Here is a 19,544-nt window from a genome sequence, read left to right as displayed (position 1 = left end):
AAAAGAGCTGGGGGAAGGGGAGGGTTGCTTTTATTCCGATTGAAGGTTCAGCTCCCCCCTCCCCCCGCACCCCTACCTCTCCAACACACTGAGAGGCTGGAACCCGGGAGAAGGCAGCTGTTGGAGGAGCGAGGGAGGCAGAGGTGAGGACTGCCTCCAGGACCACCATCTCGCCTTCCACGGCAGACTTGAGGCAGAGGTGAGGGCTCCCCCTGATGAGTCCGGATCTGAAAACGGCATGCAGGGGCCCAAGGCTCCCTCAAATGTTGGCACAGATAAGTTAACTGCTTCCCTGGCTTAGAGTTCCCAGATGCCCACTTTGGAGTGGGGAGGTGCAGGATCTAGGGCACGAAGTTGGGAGTTCCCCAGCCCCAGGGATCCTGAGCTCCTGGGCCAAGGAGGAGAGCCAGGCAAGACTGGGAAGCCCAGGGGGCTCCCCTGACCCAGGGCAGACGGGGAAGGGCTAAGAGGCACTACAGCAGGGTATGGCCTGCTTTGGGGACTGAATCCCCCATGGAGGCTGTCATGAGGGACCTGCCCAGGAGTCTCCTTTGGTGGGGAGGCTGCCGGCAGTGGCTGCGTCTGGCTGGCGACTGGCCCAGTAGCGGTGGTAGGTGTCCTGGAAGAGGTCCCTGCAGGCGATGTGGGCTTGGAGACGGGCACAGGCCAGGAAAGCCCCGGCCAGCTTGCGGTGCAGGGCATAGGTCTCCTCGGGTGGGGGGCGCAGCCGGTGCCGCAGCAGCACCGGGATGAGGTCCTGGATGCGGCGGGCAGTTTCCCCCGACCCAAAGTCATAAGGGCCCTGGGTGGCGAAGGGCTCCCCCAGGATCATCACTGCCTCCACGTGGGCGTCGGAGAATGCCTGGGGGTGGGGTGGCGGGGGGGACAGCAAAGGCAGCCAGTGTGGACATAGAGCTCTCTGTATAACCCAGAAGCAACATGTAGCCTCCACTCCCTCCAGTCTCCACCATCAACACAAGCCCGGACTCCCCCAAGAGTGAGCAGCTTCCGCTCCTTCTAGAACCTGGACTAGACAAGCAGCTCCCTATTCCCCGAGTAAGCACCCCTCGCTTCCCCGCAGAGCCTCCAACAGACAAGTCGCCCTCTACTCTCTCTACAATAGAGAAGCGGCCCCTGCCCCTCCTGAACAGATCCACAGTGCCCATGTTCCCAGGGTTCCTGAGGAGTCAGGCCGCCGCCTCCCCCCACTCCTCCCACTCCTCCCCAAAGCCCCCAGCAAGAATAAGCATCCATCCTAGAGTCCCCCACTGCCTGGGTATAGACAGAGAGCCTCTATTCCCCCTAGTAGAGACAAGCCCCTCCTAAAGCCCCAGTCCCCAGGTATAGACATGCCCCATACCCCACTCGCGTTCCTCAGTGGAGATAAGCAGCCCCCCACTGTACCCCACCAACAGACACCCGTCTCTTTCTCCTGCAGTGTCTCCCCACCTTGGTTTCAAAGCCTGTGAGGAATTTGAGGTCTCTGGACTTCTGTAGGACACGGTCTCTGTCTCCGTCAGCTGCAGCCTTCACCACCTGGGGAGACGGGTGGGAGTTAGAGGGACAAAGGCCGGGGCTCAAGGGGGCTCTGAAGAAGAGGAGCTGGAAGCCTGGGCCTCCCGTGTACCCACCTCCATTCTCATCTGCCTGGGCCCTCCCTCACCTGGAAGCTTCCTGCTCCCCACTCTGCCGGTCTGTGACTCCCTTAAAGACTGTTCCAGAGCCTGGAGTGGAGGTGGGCAGGGATCCTGCCCACCTAGCTGGCAATGTGGGGCCTGCCCGGGAACTGCCACAGTGAAACAGTGCAAGGAACAAGTGTCAGGGCTGCTGGTGGGTCCAAACACTCAACTGGACGGGTGTGAGCGTGACCCAGAACCGCATCCAAAGTTGCCAGGGGCCACCTCTCTGTCTCCTGCACTGGACTTTAAGCCCTGTGACAGCAAGGATCCCAGTTGGGTGTAGTCGCATGGGGCACAGGGTCTGGTGCTCAGGAGGCCCTGGGTGAACCTTGCTTTAGCAAATGAGTGTGTGGAGCAGAGCAGCTCTCCAGCCATAAGCTCATACACACAGGGCAGGAGTTGTGGGCATAGACAGACACCCAGCTGGGGCCAGCTGGCTAGGGCTCCATCCCAGCTCTGCCACCTGCCGGCCTGTTGGGCCTCCACTTTTTCATCTGTGAAGTGGGGATGCTAAAAGTGTCTTCCTCATGGGGCTGTTGGGAGGATAAAGGTGATGCCTGTGGCATGCCTGGCGCTGTGTCTCATGCAGGAAGCACCGAAAATATTATAATCTACCATTATTAAGAGGTGGGCATGGGGGTCCCAATTTCACAGAAGGGGAAGCAGGCCCAGAATAGGGACTGGAACCTGGGTCACACCCCTTACCACTGGGTTGCCCGTTTTTGTAAGGAGAGGGGTTCGGGATTAATTCCATTCCCTCTCTGCCCCCCCTGCCCAAGCCTGTCTGGCCATCTGTCAGGCCTGTGGTCCTCAGAAGCCGGTGTGATGGGGCTTTTATAAACTGGCAAAGGCTGAGGCCGGGGTAGGAGGGGAGGGTGTCAGTGGGGAGCAAAATGTCCCAGCTACCTGAAGGGCCTTGGCTTTGTGCCTCAGTGGCCTGCGGAGAGGGCCCCAACGGGCCCGTGTGTAAGGGGTTATCACCTCCTCTTCCTGTTCCCATCTCAGAGGTGGCCCCCCCAGTCCCCAGGCCCTGGACACCTCCATCGCTGACTTCCAGCCTGTCTGCTCCCATGGATTACCAGCTGGGCATCTCCCAGCCACCCCTCTGCCCCTCTCCACAGCTGCCCCGGGCTCCCAGCCCCCAGGTTTAGAGACCACTTCTTATTCAGAGGGAGTTTTCAAATTCTAACTGCATCCTTTCCCTGCTCAAATCTTTTTCCATGGCTCTGCAGAGCACCTGGATACAGTACGAGCTGCAGAGCGCGGCCTCCAAAATCCACAGTGATTTGCTGCAGCCTCGTCACTGGCTCCTGTGCTGCTCCCCCACCTGCCCTCCCAGTCAGAATGGGAGCTTCCTTTGGGTCCTCTAGGGCCTTACTACTACAAGTGTGGTCCCCATACGGGTAGCCTTGGCATCACGTGGGCGCGTGTCAGAACACAGCATCTTACGCCCACCTCCAGACCAGAATCTTCACCTGCACAGGATCGCCAGGCTTCACAGGCACATCCAAGTCTGAGAAGTGCTGCTCTAATGGGAATATCCCTTATCACCGCCTGGCCTTGGCACATGTTGTCTATCTGGAATACCCTCCGAGCCTTTTCCCAGTTGGCCCCCCTCATCCCTCAGGTCCCGACGCTGACAATCCCTCCTCCAGGAAGCCCTCCCTGGCTCCCCAGGCTGGGTCAGGCTCCTCCTCTGGGTTCACAGTCTCCTGTGCTTCCCCCATCCCAGCCTTATCCATGCTGGGTCCTCACTGTCCCCTCACTGGACTATGAGTTCTGTGAGGAGGGGCCTAGGCTGGGCCCAGGTCACTGCTGTGTCTCCAGCTTTGCCTAGAATACAGCTGGGCACAGAGAGGGGTCAGAAAACATTTAGATTGGCTGGGCAGGGGGGCTCATGCCTGTAATCCCAGCACTGTGGGAGGCCAAGGCAGGAGGATCATCTGAGGTCAGGAGTTCGAGACCAGCCTGGGCAACATGGTGAAACCCCATCTCTACTAAAAATACAAAAATTAGCCGGGCGTGGTGGTATGCGCCTGTAATCCCAGCTATTCGAGAAGCTGAGGCAGGAGAATCGCTTGAACACAGGAGGTGGAGGTTGTGGTGAGCCAAGATCGCGCCACTGTACTCCAGCCTGGGCGACAGAGCAAGACTCTGTCTCAATTAAAAAAAGAAAAGAAAAGAAAAGAAAAAAGTTTAGATTGATGGCTACATGATTAGAGGACCCAGGGCAAATGTCTAATCTCAACAATTAAGGAAATGGTGTTCTCTGCAGCCTCCAAGACAAACTGACCCCAGTGGGTGGGAGAGACGAGCAGAGTACGTGAGGAAGCGCCTCCTGTAGACAGTTGCCCCCAGGGACACACACCTGGGCTGGACACCAGGGCCCTGGACAGCGTGGGGTCTGGAGAGGTGACAAGATGGTCACTGTGGGCCTTCCTCTTAGGAGGGAGCTGGGCAGTGGTTGGAAGCTTGGACTCTGGACCTGGACTACCTGAATTTGAATCCCAAGTCTGCTGTGATCTTGGGGAGGTGACTTAATCTCTCTAGGACCTAGTTACTTCATCTGTAAAATGGGCCTAAAAATGGCCCTTACCGCATTGCGTTGCTGTGTGGTTTAAATCGGTTACTATACGTAAGCACTAAAGATGGAGCCTGACATATTAAGTGCTTGGTGTGTGCTAGTTGCTACAAGTATTACTATTATTTGTTATTTCTTAATTCCAGAAACTGCATTTCTCCTTCTTACTCCTCTGCCTCAGTATATGGCCTGAGCCTCAGCCTTTCAGAGGCTCTGGGGTCTGGGGGAGACTCACCTCGATGTAATGGTCTGTGAACTCTGTCCCAAACTCCCGGCTTGCACCAAAGTCCAGCAGGGTCACCTGGAAGCAAGGAATGGTGAAAGGAATGCTGGGATCCCAGTCACACGCCCACCGTCTATTGGGGCAGCCAGGATCTGTCTTCCTCCCCATGACCTTGCCCGCTCCTGCCAGAGTCCCTGCCTGGCTGCCTGACTGGGCTCCTGGCCTCATCTCCACATCTTCATGTTCACACATCTTCAGCTACCCCCAGAAGGCAGCTGAAGGTTTTTATTATTTATGCAATAACAAATTTTAGACCCAGAAAAAAAATCAAGAGCATAATAAAATATACAGAAAAGTAAAATGAATACCCACAAATCCCACCACCCAGCACCCAGCCTAAAATATAAAATACTCCCCATCCGTCTGGGCGTGGTGGCTCATGCCTGTAGTCCCAGCACTTTGGGAGGCCGAGGTGGGTGGATCATGAGGTCAGGAGTTCAAGACTAGCATGGCCAAGATGGTGAAACCTCATCTCTACTAGAAATACAAAAAATTAGCTAGGCATGGTGGTGGGCATCAGCTACTTGGGAGGCTGAGGTGGGAGAATCGCTTGAACCTGGGAGGTGGAGGTTGTAGTGAGCTGAGATCGCGCCATTACACTCCAGCCTGGGCAACAAGAGACAAACTCTGTCTCAAAAAAAAAAAAAAAAAAAAGTGCTGTTGAAAACCAATAAATTGATGTCAGGACTCCTATCACTTGGAGTTGAGTAAACATATCTCTGGGGTATGAGCCTAGGAGGGGACACGGTGTATGCACATTGTGGAGAAAGAAGGGGCAAAGGCCTGGGGCTGGAGAGTCAGTGGAGCCACAGGATGCTCGGCAAAGGGTTCAGACTTGATTCTGAGGGGGCTGTGAAGCTGTGGGAGGGATATCTTGACCAGATTTGTGCTTTAGAAAGACCCCTCTGGGGACAAAATGGAGATAGAACACTTTGGAAAACCAGTTGGCAACCCCTGATAAAGGTAACAATGTATCCACCAACACTCAAGCCTGCAGGTCCAAACCTTCCCTCCAGGTCTTTGTACGCCCCCTGCCCTCTGCTGGGAACACTCTGCTCTCTGGATGGTTGTCTCCTTCTCCCCTGTCCTGTCTCAGCCTTTTTTTTTTTTTTTTTTTTTTAATAGAGTCGGGGGTCTCCCTTTGTTGCCCAGGCTGGTTTTAAATTCCTGGCCTCAAGGGATCCTCCTGCCTCAGCCTTCCGAAGTGCTGGAATTACAGGCATAAGCCACCATGCTCAACTCTGGTCTCAGCATTTTTTTTTTTTTTTTGTGAGACAGTCTTGCTCTGTCACCCAGGTTGGAGTGCAGTGGCACGATCTTGGCTCACTGCAGCCTCGACCTCCTGGGCTCAAGCATTCCTCCCAGCTCAGCCTCCCAGTGGTCCCAGCTTTCATGGCACTTGCTTTAAGAAGCCTCCCTTAATCCCTGCTCACCCCACAGTGAGTCAGGCACGTTCCCTGGGATCCCATAGCTTGTTGTGCCTCCCCCAACTCCAGCCCTCACCCCTCTGCCTGTGCCTCCCCTATCCAGGTCCTGACCCATCTGGCCTGTGCTCCTCATTGTGGTTGGTACGAACCACTCTAGGTCATCACTGTGTGGTGCCAGGCCCCCCGCACTGGACTGGGCACTCTGAGAAGGCAAGAGTCAGGGATGTCTTTTTATTGCTATCAAGAGGCAGGGGCAGGTGATGGCGTGTTCTGTATGGATGACGAGTGTGGTAGCGATGGCTAACTGCCTTCCAAAAGCTGTACTTCCCCTCTGTGCTGTCACATTGCCACCGGGAACCACTGCCTAGCCAGGGACTCCATTTTCTAGCATGCCTTGCACCTAGGCAGGCCATGTGTCCAGCTCTCACTGATGGAATGGCAATGAAAGTGGTATGTCCATTGCCCTAGAATGAGCTTAGTGTATTTAGTCTGGGCATTACTTTTTCCACTCCTGGCCAAAGCAGTTAGGCAGGGGGCTACCCTCTTAATCTCTCTTACCCTTTCCTTGGGAAGCAGAGCATTGCGAGGCTCCAGGGATGGCAAAACCACAAAAGGGAAGGAGCCGGGTCCCTGAATCACCACTTGGAAAAGGGCCACCCCTGCCTGTTGTGGGGGTAATCAACTGCTATTGTGTTGAGCTACCGAAATATCAAGGAATAGTCGTTACAACAGCAAATGTACCCTGACACACATCACTAGGAACCAACCTGGTGGCTGGAGGCGTCATACAGGAAGTTGGCCCAGTTGGGATCCGTCTGCATGAATCGGAACTCAAACAGCTCCCGCAGACACAGCGTCAGGAGCTGGAAGCAAATCTGGGGTGGGGAGGAGTAGCAGGCATCTTAGTGTGATCTCCCCTGTGGCACCCTCGCTGGCCTGGAGAGGGACCATGAGCCTGGCCCACCCGCCCTGGGGCCATGCCCTTCCCACTGTGCTACCAGATGGCATACCTGGTTCCGCAGGTCCTGGCTCAGGCCCTGGCACTGGTCCAGGGGGACTCCTCCGGCCAGCTCCATGCCCAGCACCCGTGTCGTGCACAGCTCCTTAACCACAGCTGGCACCCGGAAGAAGGGGTCATTTGCCAGCAGCTGCCTGGGGCATGAGGGAAGGGAGGAAGGGAACTTCGAGCTTCAGGCTTGTGACCCAGCTTGAGGCCTCCTCCTTGTGCTCTCAGAAGTCCTCCATGAACAGTAGGGGCCATGCCCTCCCTCCTGCCCATCTCTTGCTGCTGTCTGCCCTGGGTGATGACCAACACCTGGCTGGACTGAGATTTTTTTTGTTTTTGAGACGGAGTCTCGCTCTGTCGCCCGGGCTGGAGTGCCGTGGCCGGATCTCAGCTCACTGCAAGCTCTGCCTCCCAGGTTTTACGCCATTCTCCTGCCACAGCCTCCCGAGTAGCTGGGACTACAGGCGCCCGCCACCTCGCCCAGCTAGTTTTTTGTATTTTTTAGTAGAGACGGGGTTTCACCGTGTTAGCCAGGATGGTCTCAATCTCCTGACCTCGTGATCCACCCGTCTCGGCCTCCCAAAGTGCTGGGATTACAGGCTTGAGCCACCGCGCCCGGCCTGGACTGAGATTTAACAAGTATCTCCAAGGTGCCTACTCTGCACCTGTCCCTAAACTGGGTGCTGTTGGAAACCCAGTTACCACTTCCCTACCTGAAACCCTTCTATGACTTCTGGTTGCCCCAGAAGGATGAGTTCAGGTGTATTTCAGCCTTTGCATTACTTTTTTCATTAATTTATTAATTCATTCATCCCCATAGTAGTCACTGGTATCAAAATCTGTGAAGTCTATAGTGATACCCATGGGTCACTCCTTGCAATCACTACTCTGAACACAGGTAAACAACAGGAAAGAATCCTCTGTGTCCATCCCTGTGCTAAATGATGCTGGGGACAGAGGAGTGAATGAACCAGTCCCTGGACCTGGCTCCCAACCCCGAGACCACACTCTCACAAGCAGACAGATTATAGATTGAGGTAAGTGTGTTAGCTGGGTGCGGTGGCTTACACCTGTAATCCCAGCAGTTTCAGACACCGAGGTGGGAGAATCGCTTGAGCCCAGGATTCAAGATCAGCCTGGGCAACATGGTGAAACCACGTCTTTACGAAAAACTACAAAAATCAGCTGGGTACGGTGGCCTGCACCTGTGGTCCCAGCTACTTAGGAGGCTGAGGCGGGAGAATCACTTGAGCCTGGAAGGTCGAGGCTGGAGTGAGCTGTGATCTCACCACTATATTCCAGCCTGGAAAACAGAGCGAGACTCTGTCTCAAAAGAAATAAAATAAGTATGTCCATGTAAGATTTGGGAGGCAGAGAATATGAGCGAGGCCTCTGGTTGACGACCCATGGGATGGCTGGAGGAAAGTGAGGGGGAACAGGAGGGTAGTGTGGGGTTTTACCCTAAGGGCACCGGGGAATCCTGTGGGGATCGGGGGTCTCTGGCCCATCACCCCACTTCACACTCTCCTCCTCAAACTCCTCCTTTGGGGTTTGTATTTTTGTCCTTGTTGATAAAAATCTTTGAACTGCTCCTCATGAACCAGAGCCATACTGGGCATTTAACTGGCACACTCCCCTTTCATCCTCACTCCACAGTGAGTGGATGCTCTCTGGAAACTACTGTACAGATTGTATGGATGCAGGCCATGCAACCCAGTAAGGGCTGACCCAGGATTTCATTCCGCATCTGAGTCTAGAGTACGTGCTTCTAACCACTGCCTTCTACTGATCTTTCACTGTCTGTCTACAGAGCTTGGCACGTTTCAGGCTGTCAATAAATGTGTGAGCCACACTGTGGAGGATCCCACTGAGGTGCCATTAATTGCTACACATCGGGATGTCTCCAAGATATAACCACATTATTCCACATAGCCATGGTTCATGCATTTTCACTGCTACGAAATATTCCACAGATGAATACAGCATTGCTGCTTTGTCCACCCTGCTGGATAAACTTGATGGATATGGGTTGTTTCCAGTTTGGGGCTGTTGCAGACAGAGCTGCTGTGAGCATTCTAGAATAGTCTGATGGTGTATACTGGCATAAGGGTCCCTAGAGTGTTCAGCAGGGAGGGCAATCGTTGGCTTGCAGAGTTCGTGAATATAAGGGCTTATGTGATGATGCCAACCTATTCTCAAAATGCTTCTACCACCTTCTCCCCCAACCCGCGGTGCAGAAGGGATGCTGTGGAGCCCACTCTCTCCACCTCCCAGTGCTGTGGGCTCCTTGGTCTCCGTCAGTCCAGCGGAGGTAAGAGTGTGTCATCGCGTAATTAAGTGCCCGTGTCGGACCACAGTGGGTATGTGGCCCATCTCACAGAGAAGACTGCCGCTTGGGAAGTGACCTGCCCAAGCTCACAGAGGACAAAGGGAGTAAGCAAAGTGATGGATGAGTGGACGGGTGGATGACCAATGATTGAAAGAGAGAGTTTGCCCCACCCCACAGCTCCAGCTGCCAGAAGCTGAGGGGGCAGCTACTTCTCAACCAGCCTGGGAGGGAAGGAAGGAGGGAAGCCCAGGGGACTCAGCTCACCTGAAATTCTGGGCACAAGCTGCCTCACGACGGTAGTCACACTCCCAAGCCAGCTCCTGCTGCAAGGCCTGCAGGCTCTGCTCGGCAAATAGGCCTGCGGGGGAGGCGTGTCAGCCGGGGAAGGGCCCGGGGCGCGCCCACTGGTGGATGCCTTCTCCTGCCAACCCTCCCTCTTCTGCCTCCCGCACTGTCCCTCGCAGCTCCTGCTCCAGGCCTGTAACCCACATCTGTCCCTCTCCTGTCTCCCTTGCAGCTCCTGCTCCAGGCCTCTGACCTGCATCGTATCATCTGTCTACACATTTCCCTCATCCTTCACAGCACCGCGGGGTTCCCGGGGTCTTCTGAAGCCTTTCCTGGGCTCTGTCTCTTGCGTGTGCCTGCACCCCAGTCCCTGGCAGATCTTTCAGAGTCACGCTCGCCCCTATTCTGTCTCCTTTTCATACTCACTCTCACGTTGATCACTGCCTTTGAATCTCGCTTCTGGGCCTGGCTTTCCCTGTCCCTCTCCGTCTCTTACACAAACACAACCCGCCCTCCTTTCTTCAGGCACCTCCTCACGTGCCATCCCCAGGACTGTCCTTTTCTGCTCTGCCGCACCTACAACCCTGCTCGCTGCATGCACACCCTCTGCGAGTCTGCTGCTGGATCTTGGCCCTGGGCTCCCGTCTCTCCCAGGCTCTGTTAAAATCCGTGAGGCTTTTCTCACACCTGCTCATGCTCCCTGGGCTCTCCCTGCCTTGGTGTCCTTTCTGTCTCTCACACTCCCACTCATGACGCCAGCACACCCTGCCCGTGCTCTTCTCTGGGCTCCCCCTCCTGCTTGCTCTCTGTGGGCACAGCCCCTTCGGGAGGTCAGCAGAGGAGTGGGTGGGCGCCTCACCCGCGGGCAGGGCTGTGCTCATCTTGAGTACCGCCAGAAGGTTCTGGACATCGCTCTGAATGCTCTGGGCTACGCCGGGGTACTGTAAAGGGAGAGGGGAGGGAAGGAAGGCGGAAGTCATTCCTCTGGGTTAGCAGGGTGCCCGCCTCTACTCTGCCCGGCCTCCCCTCTCACCTGGATCTTCACGGCCACCTCCGTCCCGTCCTTCAGCAGGCCCTGGTGCACCTGCCCAATTGAGGCAGCGGCAAAGGGCACCTCCTCCAAGAAGGCCACCTTGGCCTGCCAGTCCCTGCCAAGCTCCTCTTCAAGAACTCTCTGCGGGGAGTGGTCACAGCCGTCATCATCGCGGCAGAGTTCATTCCCCAGGCTGAGTGCTTTACGTGTTGATAACCCCAGCACTCACCACACGCAGGGCCCTGGGCTAAGCTCTTAGCTGCCACCCCCTTTACAGATGAGGAAACTGAGGCTCAGAGAGAATTCCCTTGTGCAAGCGACTAGGCCCGCGCTGGCAGACTGTGAGGCTCAGCCCAGCCTGTGTGCCCTGAACCTGGACTCCCTGGGCTGTTGTGGGGATTGCTATTATTTATAGTTAAGACTCATAACAATCCTCTTTTTTTTTTTTTTTTTTTTTGAGACAGGGTCTCGCTCTGTAGCCCAGGCTGGAGTGCAGTGGCACCCTCACGGCTCACTCATCAACCTCCCCAGCTCAAGTCATCTTCCTGCCTCCTGAGTAGCTGGGACTACAGATACGTGCCACTGTGCCCAGTTAATTATTACTGTTATTATATTTAGTAGAGACAAGGTCTCACTATGTTGCCCAGGGTGGTCTGGAAGTCCTGAGCTCAAGCGATCCTCCAGCCTCAGCCTCCCAAAGTGCTGGGATTACAGGCATGAGCCATCACACGTGGTCAACCATCCTTTATTATGCTCTTATATGGTATTATTAACTCACAGTTAATGTGATCAAGAAGAGCTAAAATTCACAGTGGGCTTCCTGTGGGCCAGATCCTATTCAAAGTGGCCCAGAGAGAGTCAGTACCTGCCTGGGGCCACATGGCAGGTAAGCAGAACAGGGATGGGAGGGCAGGTGGGTGGCAGAATCCTGGATTCCATGCCTTACCCAGTTATTAGAACAGCTCATGTCCTGGGCACTTACTCGGTGCCAGGCACCGTGCCAACCTATTTACAGACACGATCTCCTTTAATTAAAAAAACAGTAATAATCACAGCTAACACCTGCATGTCACTCATGGTGAATCGGGCCGTTCTCAGTGCTCTGTGTAAACTGATTTATGTGACCCTATGATGTGGGTGTGGTTGTCACTATCACCATTTCCCAGGGAAGGGAACTGATGCTGAGAGGTCAGGCTGCTGTTCTCTCCTTTAATCACCACAGCAATGCTAGGAGGTGTGTACTTTGGTTATCCCCATTTTACAGCTGGAGAAAGTGAGGCTCAGAGGGAGGGAGTGAGGCAGTGAAGCCAGGAGGGTCAGGCAGGTCGGAGGAGATGGAGCCTGCCTCCCTCACCGCCCTCCCCCACCGGGCACTCACCAGCATCTGCCAGCGGGGCATGAAGTCGGCGCTCTGGCGGACCCGCTCGAAGATGCGCTGCAGCTGAGGGCTGATGAAGCTGTTGTCTTGGGAGACAGTGGAACAAGGAGGGCAGTAAGCGAAGAGGTGAGGAGGGACCCCCATGTGAGTATCTGAAGTTGGGGCCTGTCGGTGGGTAGGGCTGGGGTGGAAGTGAGGTCAGGGGTCAGGGGTCGAGGGTCATGCTGTACCCTGGATGCTGAGCATCTGGCCAACCTTGAGGGCAGCCCCTCGAACTGTACATAAGGTCTGCACGATCCGCTCGGCATTGGCCTCCGACAGGAAGGGGCTGGAGTCCGGCCCAGAACCACCCTCTGGGGAGAGAACAACCATTAGAATTACAACCACAAATATCATCACTGCGGCCAGGCCTGGTGGCCCACGCCCGTAGTCCCAGCACATTGGGAGACCGAGGCAGGATGAATGCAGGAGTTTGAGACCAGCTTGGGCAATAATGACATCCTTTTTCTATTAAAAAAACATATATACCATCTGCACACCAACAGGAATGGCTAAAATGAAATACAGAGGCCAGGCTTGTTGGCTCACGCCTGTAATCCCAACACTTTGGAAGGCCAACGCAGGAGGATAGCTTCAGTCCAGGAGTTCCAGACCAGCCTGGATAACAAAGCAAGACCCTGTCTCTGGGTGTATGGTGGCATGTGCCTGTAGTCCCAGCTACTCAGGAGGCTGAGGCAGGAGGATTGCTTGAGCCCAGGAGGTTGAGGCTGCAGTGAGCCACCACTGCACTCCAGCCTGGGCAACCAAGCAAGACCCTGTCTTGGAAAAAAAAAGAGAAATAAACATAAATTAAAACAAATTGCAGGAGAGTCAAAGAGTAACTACTACAGTATTGAATCGGTGAGCTACCACTACATACAACAGCCCAGGCGGGTCTCAAAAATGTAATGCTGAGTGAAAGCAGCCGGGTGCGTGAAATCGTCACCCGGTTAGGCTGATATAAAGAGCAAAACAAGGCCAAACAAATCCAGGGTCCAGGAGCCAAGACAGAGGTCACCCTTGGTGAGGGGAGTGACCAGGTAGGGACATGAGAAGGGCAACGATTCTCAAAATGTGGGCCAGGGGCCCCTGAGGGTCCCTGACACCGTTCAGAGGGGTCTGAGAGATCAAACTATTTTCATCATAACATTAAGATGTTATTTTCCCTTTTCTGCTCTCATGTCTCTAAGAACGTTCACTGGAGTTCTCCAGAGGCTCCAGGACATGTGAGGACATCATCAGGCTGACAGCTGATGGAATGTGTACGTGTGTACTCTTGTATTTTAAAAATATCTCTGTATTCTTTTGTGTTTTTGAGACAGTGTCTCATGCTATCACCCAGGCTGGAGTGCAGTGGTGCAATCATGGCTCACTGTAGCCTCCTGGGCCCAAGTGATCCTCCTGCCTCAACCTCTTGAGTAGCTGGGACTATAGGTGTGCACCACCATGCCTGGCTAATATTTTTACTGTCTGTAAAAATGGGGCCTCGCTATGTCACTCAGACTGGTCTCAAATTCCTGACCTCAAGAGATCCTCCTGCCCCAGCTTCCCAAAGTGTTGGGATTATAGGCGTAAGCCACTGCACTTGACCTAAAAATTTCTCAGTTTTAATCTCTAATATGGTAAACATCAATAACTATAACCCACATAAACAAGCTCTTTGGGGGCTCATTCTAATTTTAACAGTTTTATTGAGAAATAATTCACATACTATATAATTTATCATTTAAATTATATAATTCAGTGATTAGTAGTATATTCATAGAGTTGTGCAAGCATCACCAGAATTAATTTTAGGACAGTCACACCACCCAAAAAAGAAACCTGGCTGGGTGTGGTGGCTCATGCCTGTAATCCCAGCACTTTGGGATGTCGAAGCGAGAAGATCACTTGAGCTCATGAGTTTGAGACCAGCATGGGCAAAGTGGTAAAACTCTGTCTCTATAAAAAATACAAAAATTAGCCGGACATGGTGGTGCACGCCTATAGTCCCAGCTATTCAGGAGGCTGAGGCAGGAGGATCACTTGGACCCAGGAGGTAGAGGTTACAGTGAGCCGTGATCCCACCACTGCACTCTAGCCTGGGTGATAGAGTGAGACCTTGTCTCAAAAAAAGAAAAAGAAAAAAAAAAGAAAGAAATCCTATACCCATTAGCAGTCACTCCTCATTTTCCCCAATCTCCCCAGGCCTTGACAGACAACCACTAATCTACTTTATGTCCCTACAGATTTTCCTATTTTGTACATTTCATATTAATGGAATCATTCAATATATGGTTTTTCTGTGTGTGGCTGCTTTCACTTGTGTTTTTTTCTTTTTTGAAACAGTGTCTCGCTCTGTCTCCAAGGCTGGAGTACAATGGCACGATCTCGGTTCACTGCGACCTCCGCCTCCCAGGTTCAAGCAATTCTCCTGCCTCAGTCCCCCAAGTAGCTGGGGTTACAGGCGCCCGCCACCACACCCAGCTAATTTTTTGTATTTTTAGTAGAGTCAGGATTTCGCCATATTGGCCAGGCTGGTCTTGAACTACTGACCTTAGGTGATCCACCCGCCTCGGCCTCCCAAAGTGCTGGGATTACAGGCGTTAGCCACCGTGCCCGGCCTCACTTAGTGTTTTCAGGATTCATCTACATTGGAGCATGTGTCAGCCCTTCATTCCTTTTTATGGCTGGATAATATTCCATCGTATGCATATCACATTTTATTCATCCATTCATCAGTTTTAAGGGTATGCAGGGATCCTGAGTCCAAGCAGTTTGAGAGCTGCTGTTCTAGGGTTTCTTGCTGTGGGTACAGACATATCTACTTGGTGAAAATGCACCAAGCCATACACTTACAGGTATGTGTACCTGGGTTTATATGCAAATTACATTTCAGCTTTAGCAAAGCGTTTTTTCTTTTTTTAATATGAACACTTTATGAACTTGTGTGTCATCTTTGCACAGAGGCCATGCTAACTTCTCTGTCTTATTTCAATTTTTATTTATATGTGATGCTGAAGTAAGCACAGCACAACAAAGCAATTCTTAGGCTTTTATTAATTTTGAAGGCCAGTTGTGGTGGCTCACAGCTATAATCCCAGCACTTTAGGAGGCCAAGGTAAGAGGATCTCTTGAGCCCAGAAGTTCAAAGCTTCAGTGAGCCATGATTGCACCACTGCACTCCAGCCTGGGTGACAGCAAGACTCTCTCTCTTAAAATTTGAAATAAAATAAAATTTTATTGAGGTCATTATTGAGCTGTTCCAGGCAGAATCCTAAGTATCTTTGTGGATTCTCTGTCTGAATGCCCACAGTCACACCAGGAAGTAAGAATTATCAATCCTTTAATTTTCAAGGTGAGAAAGCAAGAGACTCAGAGAGGTGCAGCATCTAGCCCTGTCCCAGGCAAAATCCTAAGTGTCTTTGTGGATTCTCTGGCTGAATGCCCACAATCACACCAGGAAGTAAGAACTATCAATCCTTTAATTTTCAAGGTGAGAAAGCAAGAGACTCAGAGAGGTGCAGCACCTAGCCCTGGGTCACACAGCATGGAAGTGGCAGAGTTGGGTGTAGACTCAGGCTGGTCCTACCTAAACCCTAATCCTCCACCTACCCTCAACTTTTTGTTTTGAAAAAAATATCCAGGCTGGGTGTGGTGGCTCATGCCTGTAATCCCAGCACTTTGGGAAGCCGAGCAGGGAGGATCACTTGAGGCTAGGAGTTCCAGACCGGCCTGGGCAACACGGCAAAACCCTCTCTCTACAAAAAATACAAAAAATTAGCCAGGCGTGGTGGCACATGTCTATAATCCCAGCTACTCAGGAGGCTGAGGTGGGTGGATCACCTGAGCCCGGGGAAGTCATGGCTGCAGTGAGCCGTGATCGTACCACTGAATTCCAGCCTGGGTGACACAGCAAGACCCTGTCTCAAAAAAAAAGAAAAAAAAAAAAATCCAAACAGAAAAGTCACATGTATGATATCGTGAACACCTGCACACCCGCACACCCTCCACCTCGATTCAACATGGTACCATTCTGCTTCATCTGCTTTATCTGTGTGTGTACCCACACACTTACTATTATTATTTTATGCTGACCCACTTACATGTAGTTGCACTTAAGCTTTGCTAAGAATAAGGATATTCCCCTACACAATCACAGTACCATAATCACATGTAAGAAAATTAACACTGATTCCCTAAAATTTGCCATCCAGTCCATATTCAGATTTTCCATTTGTCCCCAAAAAGTCTTTCATGGCTGTATTTTCCAAAGCGATATCCAATCATGGTTCAGATGCTCCATTTGTCAAATAATGTCTCTTTCGTCTCTTCTTAATCTAGAATATCCACCCCCACTTGTTCAAGACATTGACTTGTTGAGGGATCCTCCACCTACCCTCAGCTTTTTATTTTATTTTTTATAACTGCAAATGCTACACATCTAATTCCATCTCTGAAGTACACAGACCCTTGCTGACACTTCTATTTTCAGCTTTCCGCTCCTGCTCCGAGTTAGGAACTCCCAATGGCTTCAATTTTTTCTCAGATAATCTAGTATGTGGCCAGGCGCAGTGGCTCATGCGATAATCCCAGCACTTTGGGAGGCCGAGGTGGATCACGAGGTCAGGAGTTTGAGACCAGTCTGGCCAACATGTCGAAACCGTCTCTAGTAAAAATACAAAAATTAACCAGGCGTGGTAGCATGGGCCTATAATCCCAGCTACTCAGGAGGCTGAGGCAGGAGAATCACTTGGACCCAGGAGGTGGAGGTAGCAGTGAGCTGAGACTATGCCATCGCACTCCAGCCTGAGCGACAGAGCGAGACTCCATCTCAAAAAAAAAAAAAAGAAATCTAATATGCTTCTCTTAATCATGACCCTGATAGTGGTTTAGGGTTGTTCAAAGCACTTCACAATGACTCTAAGAGGTGGGGAAATTATCATTACTTCCATCTTCCGGATAAGGAAACTGGAGCTCAGAGGGGTGAAGTCACTTGCCCCCGGTCACACAGCAAAGCCAGGATCTGAACCCAGGCAGTGTGGCTCACTCACCTGATTGCAGATGACCTCCTGGCAGGGACTTCTTAGCCATCTCAGCCAGCGCTCCCAGCCCCAAGCCCACAGCCAGTCCTGGAGGGAAAGAGAAAAACATGAGAGACCGTTTGCCTGGGCTGCCCCGCACCTAACCCACTCTCCTTTCCTGGTTTTTCTCCAAGAATGCTTGTCTCCCAACTTTTTTTTTTTTCTTTTATTTGAGATGGAGTCTCGCTCTGTCTCCCAGGCTGGAGTGCAGTGGCACAATCTTGGCTCACTGCAACCTCCACCTCCCAGGTTTAAGTGATTCTCCTGCCTCAGCCTCCCTGCTAGCTGGGATTACAGGCGTACACCATACCTGGCTAAATTTTTTTGGTATTTTTAGTAGAGACGGGGTTTCACCATGTTGGCCAGGCTGGTCTCGAACTCCTGACCTCAGGTGATCCTGCCGCCTTGGCCTCCCAAAGTGCTGGGATTACAGGCCTGAGCCACCGCACCCGGCTTTGTCTCCCAATTCTTTGTATCTCTGTCTCCAAATCAGTCTCTGACTCTTCTTCCTGCACGGGGCTCCCTTTAAGGCACAGCTTCCTCTTTAACCCTTTCTCCACGTCTCTGTCTCCCTCCCAGCAGTTCTTAGGCCTGACTGCACATTCCAATTACCAGAGGAGCTCCAGTAAATATAATGAATGCCCAGACTCCACTCCCGAAATTCTGATTAAATTGGCCTGAGACGTGGGAATTTGTGCTTTGTTAAAAAGCACCTCAGATAATTCTAATGTGCAGCCAAGGTTAAGAAGGCCCCTCGGCCAGGCACGGTGGCTCATGCCTGTAATCCCAGCACTTTGGGAGGCCAAGGCGGACAAGTTACCTGAGCTTGGGAGTTCGAGACCAGCCTGGCCAACATGGAGAAACCCTGTCTCTACTAAATATACAAAATCAGCCGGGCACAGTGGCGCATGCCCATAATCCCAGCTACTGAGGAGGCTGAGGCAGGAGAATCACTTGAACTCGGGAGGTGGAGGTTGCAGTGAGCCGAGATCACACCATTGCACTCCAGCCTGGGCAACAAGAGCGAAACTCCGTCTCAGAAAATAGAAGGCCCCAAAACAACTGTCCCAGGTCCCTTTGTCTTCTGGTGACTCTTCTTTCTCTGTCCACACCTCCTCTTCTTTCTGCTTATCTCGCTTTTTCTTTTTAAAGACAGGGTCTCACTCTGTCGCCCAGGCTGGAGTGCAGGGGCACCATCATAGCTCACTGCAGCCTCAAATTCCTGGGCTCAAGTGATCCTCTTGCCTCAGTCTCCCAAGTAGCTGTGACCACACGTGCATACTACCATGTTCACCCAATTTTATATTGAGACGTGGTCTCACTATGTTGCCCAGGCTGGTCTGGAATTCCTGAACTCATGTGATCCTCCTGCCTTGGCCTCCCAAAATGCTGCGATTACAGGTGTGGGCTACCAGGCTTAGCCTCTCCTTTTCTAAGCCAGTTATTTCTGCCTCTCTTCCCTTCTCCCCATTTGTCCTATCTAGGTCTCTTTTTCTCTTTTCCTCCCTTCGATGTTATCTGTCCATCTCTGATTTCCTCTGCTACCTCTCCTCTTGCCCCTAAAGACATCTCAGGTCTCTCTCCTTTTGTTGTCACCATCTCTGTCAATTACCACACCTGGCATTTTCTGTGTCCTTTCTACATGTCAGAGGCTGTTCCCAGTGCCTTCTGTGCACTTACTAATTTTTGTCCTTACATGAGGTCTCCACCTTCATAAAATATATTTTACAGAAAAACTTTCATTTTACAGAAAAGGAAATTGAGGTTCAGATAAGTGAAATAATTTGCCGAGAGTCACATCACAAAGCAAGGACATAGCAGAGTCATCCCTTGATCCCTGGGCAGCCTGGTGCCAAAGCTCTAACCAGTGCCTTCGACTACCTCTGCAGACTGTGAATCTATCTATCTATCTATCTATCTATCTATCTATCTATCTATCTATCTATCTATCTATGCATATATATGTTTTTTTTTGAGATGGAGTTTCACTATCTATCTATCTATCTATCTATGCATATATATGTTTTTTTTTGAGATGGAGTTTCACTATCTATCTATCTATCTATCTATGCATATATATATGTTTTTTTTTGAGATGGAGTTTCACTCTTGTTGCCCAGGCTGGAGTGCAATGGCACGATCTTGACTCACCGCAATGTCCACCTCCTGGGTTCAAGCGAGTGAATCTATATTTTTAAAACCTGAACCAGGCCGGCCACGATAGCTCACACCTATAATCCCAGCACTTTGGGAGGCTTAGGCAGGTGGATCACGAGATCAAGAGTTTGAGACCAGCCTGATCAACATGGTGAAACCCCGTCTCTACTAAAAATACAGAAATTAGCAGCCAGGTGCAGTGGCTCATGTCTGTAATCCTGGCACTTTGGGAGGCCAAGGTGGGCGGATCACGAGGTCAGGAGATCGAGAACATCCTGGCCAAC

The 19,544-nt window shown here is 52.0% G+C and overlaps 1 protein-coding gene across 1 annotated transcript in view; it reads right to left on the bottom strand.

Annotated features, from left to right (window-relative positions):
- Positions 1-13: 13 nt before the first annotated feature.
- Positions 14-19,544, bottom strand: part of ADCK4 (aarF domain containing kinase 4) — a 24,277-nt gene continuing 4,746 nt past the window's right edge. Inside the window, exons 5-15 of the mRNA XM_011983699.1 lie at positions 17,074-17,151; positions 12,232-12,354; positions 12,002-12,087; positions 10,624-10,764; positions 10,450-10,531; positions 9,570-9,663; positions 6,981-7,122; positions 6,738-6,845; positions 4,496-4,561; positions 1,450-1,536; positions 14-862 (exon numbers count right to left, since the gene is read on the bottom strand). Of these exons, the coding sequence (XP_011839089.1) occupies positions 524-862; positions 1,450-1,536; positions 4,496-4,561; positions 6,738-6,845; positions 6,981-7,122; positions 9,570-9,663; positions 10,450-10,531; positions 10,624-10,764; positions 12,002-12,087; positions 12,232-12,354; positions 17,074-17,151 (1,346 nt within the window). The 3' untranslated portion in view covers positions 14-523. The remainder of the gene's footprint in view (positions 863-1,449; positions 1,537-4,495; positions 4,562-6,737; positions 6,846-6,980; positions 7,123-9,569; positions 9,664-10,449; positions 10,532-10,623; positions 10,765-12,001; positions 12,088-12,231; positions 12,355-17,073; positions 17,152-19,544) is intronic.

This window comes from Mandrillus leucophaeus, unplaced genomic scaffold (genome assembly GCF_000951045.1).
Source record: "Mandrillus leucophaeus isolate KB7577 unplaced genomic scaffold, Mleu.le_1.0 Scaffold106, whole genome shotgun sequence".
Classification (NCBI taxonomy): domain Eukaryota; kingdom Metazoa; phylum Chordata; class Mammalia; order Primates; family Cercopithecidae; genus Mandrillus; species Mandrillus leucophaeus.
This window is presented reverse-complemented; position numbering and strand designations above follow the sequence as displayed.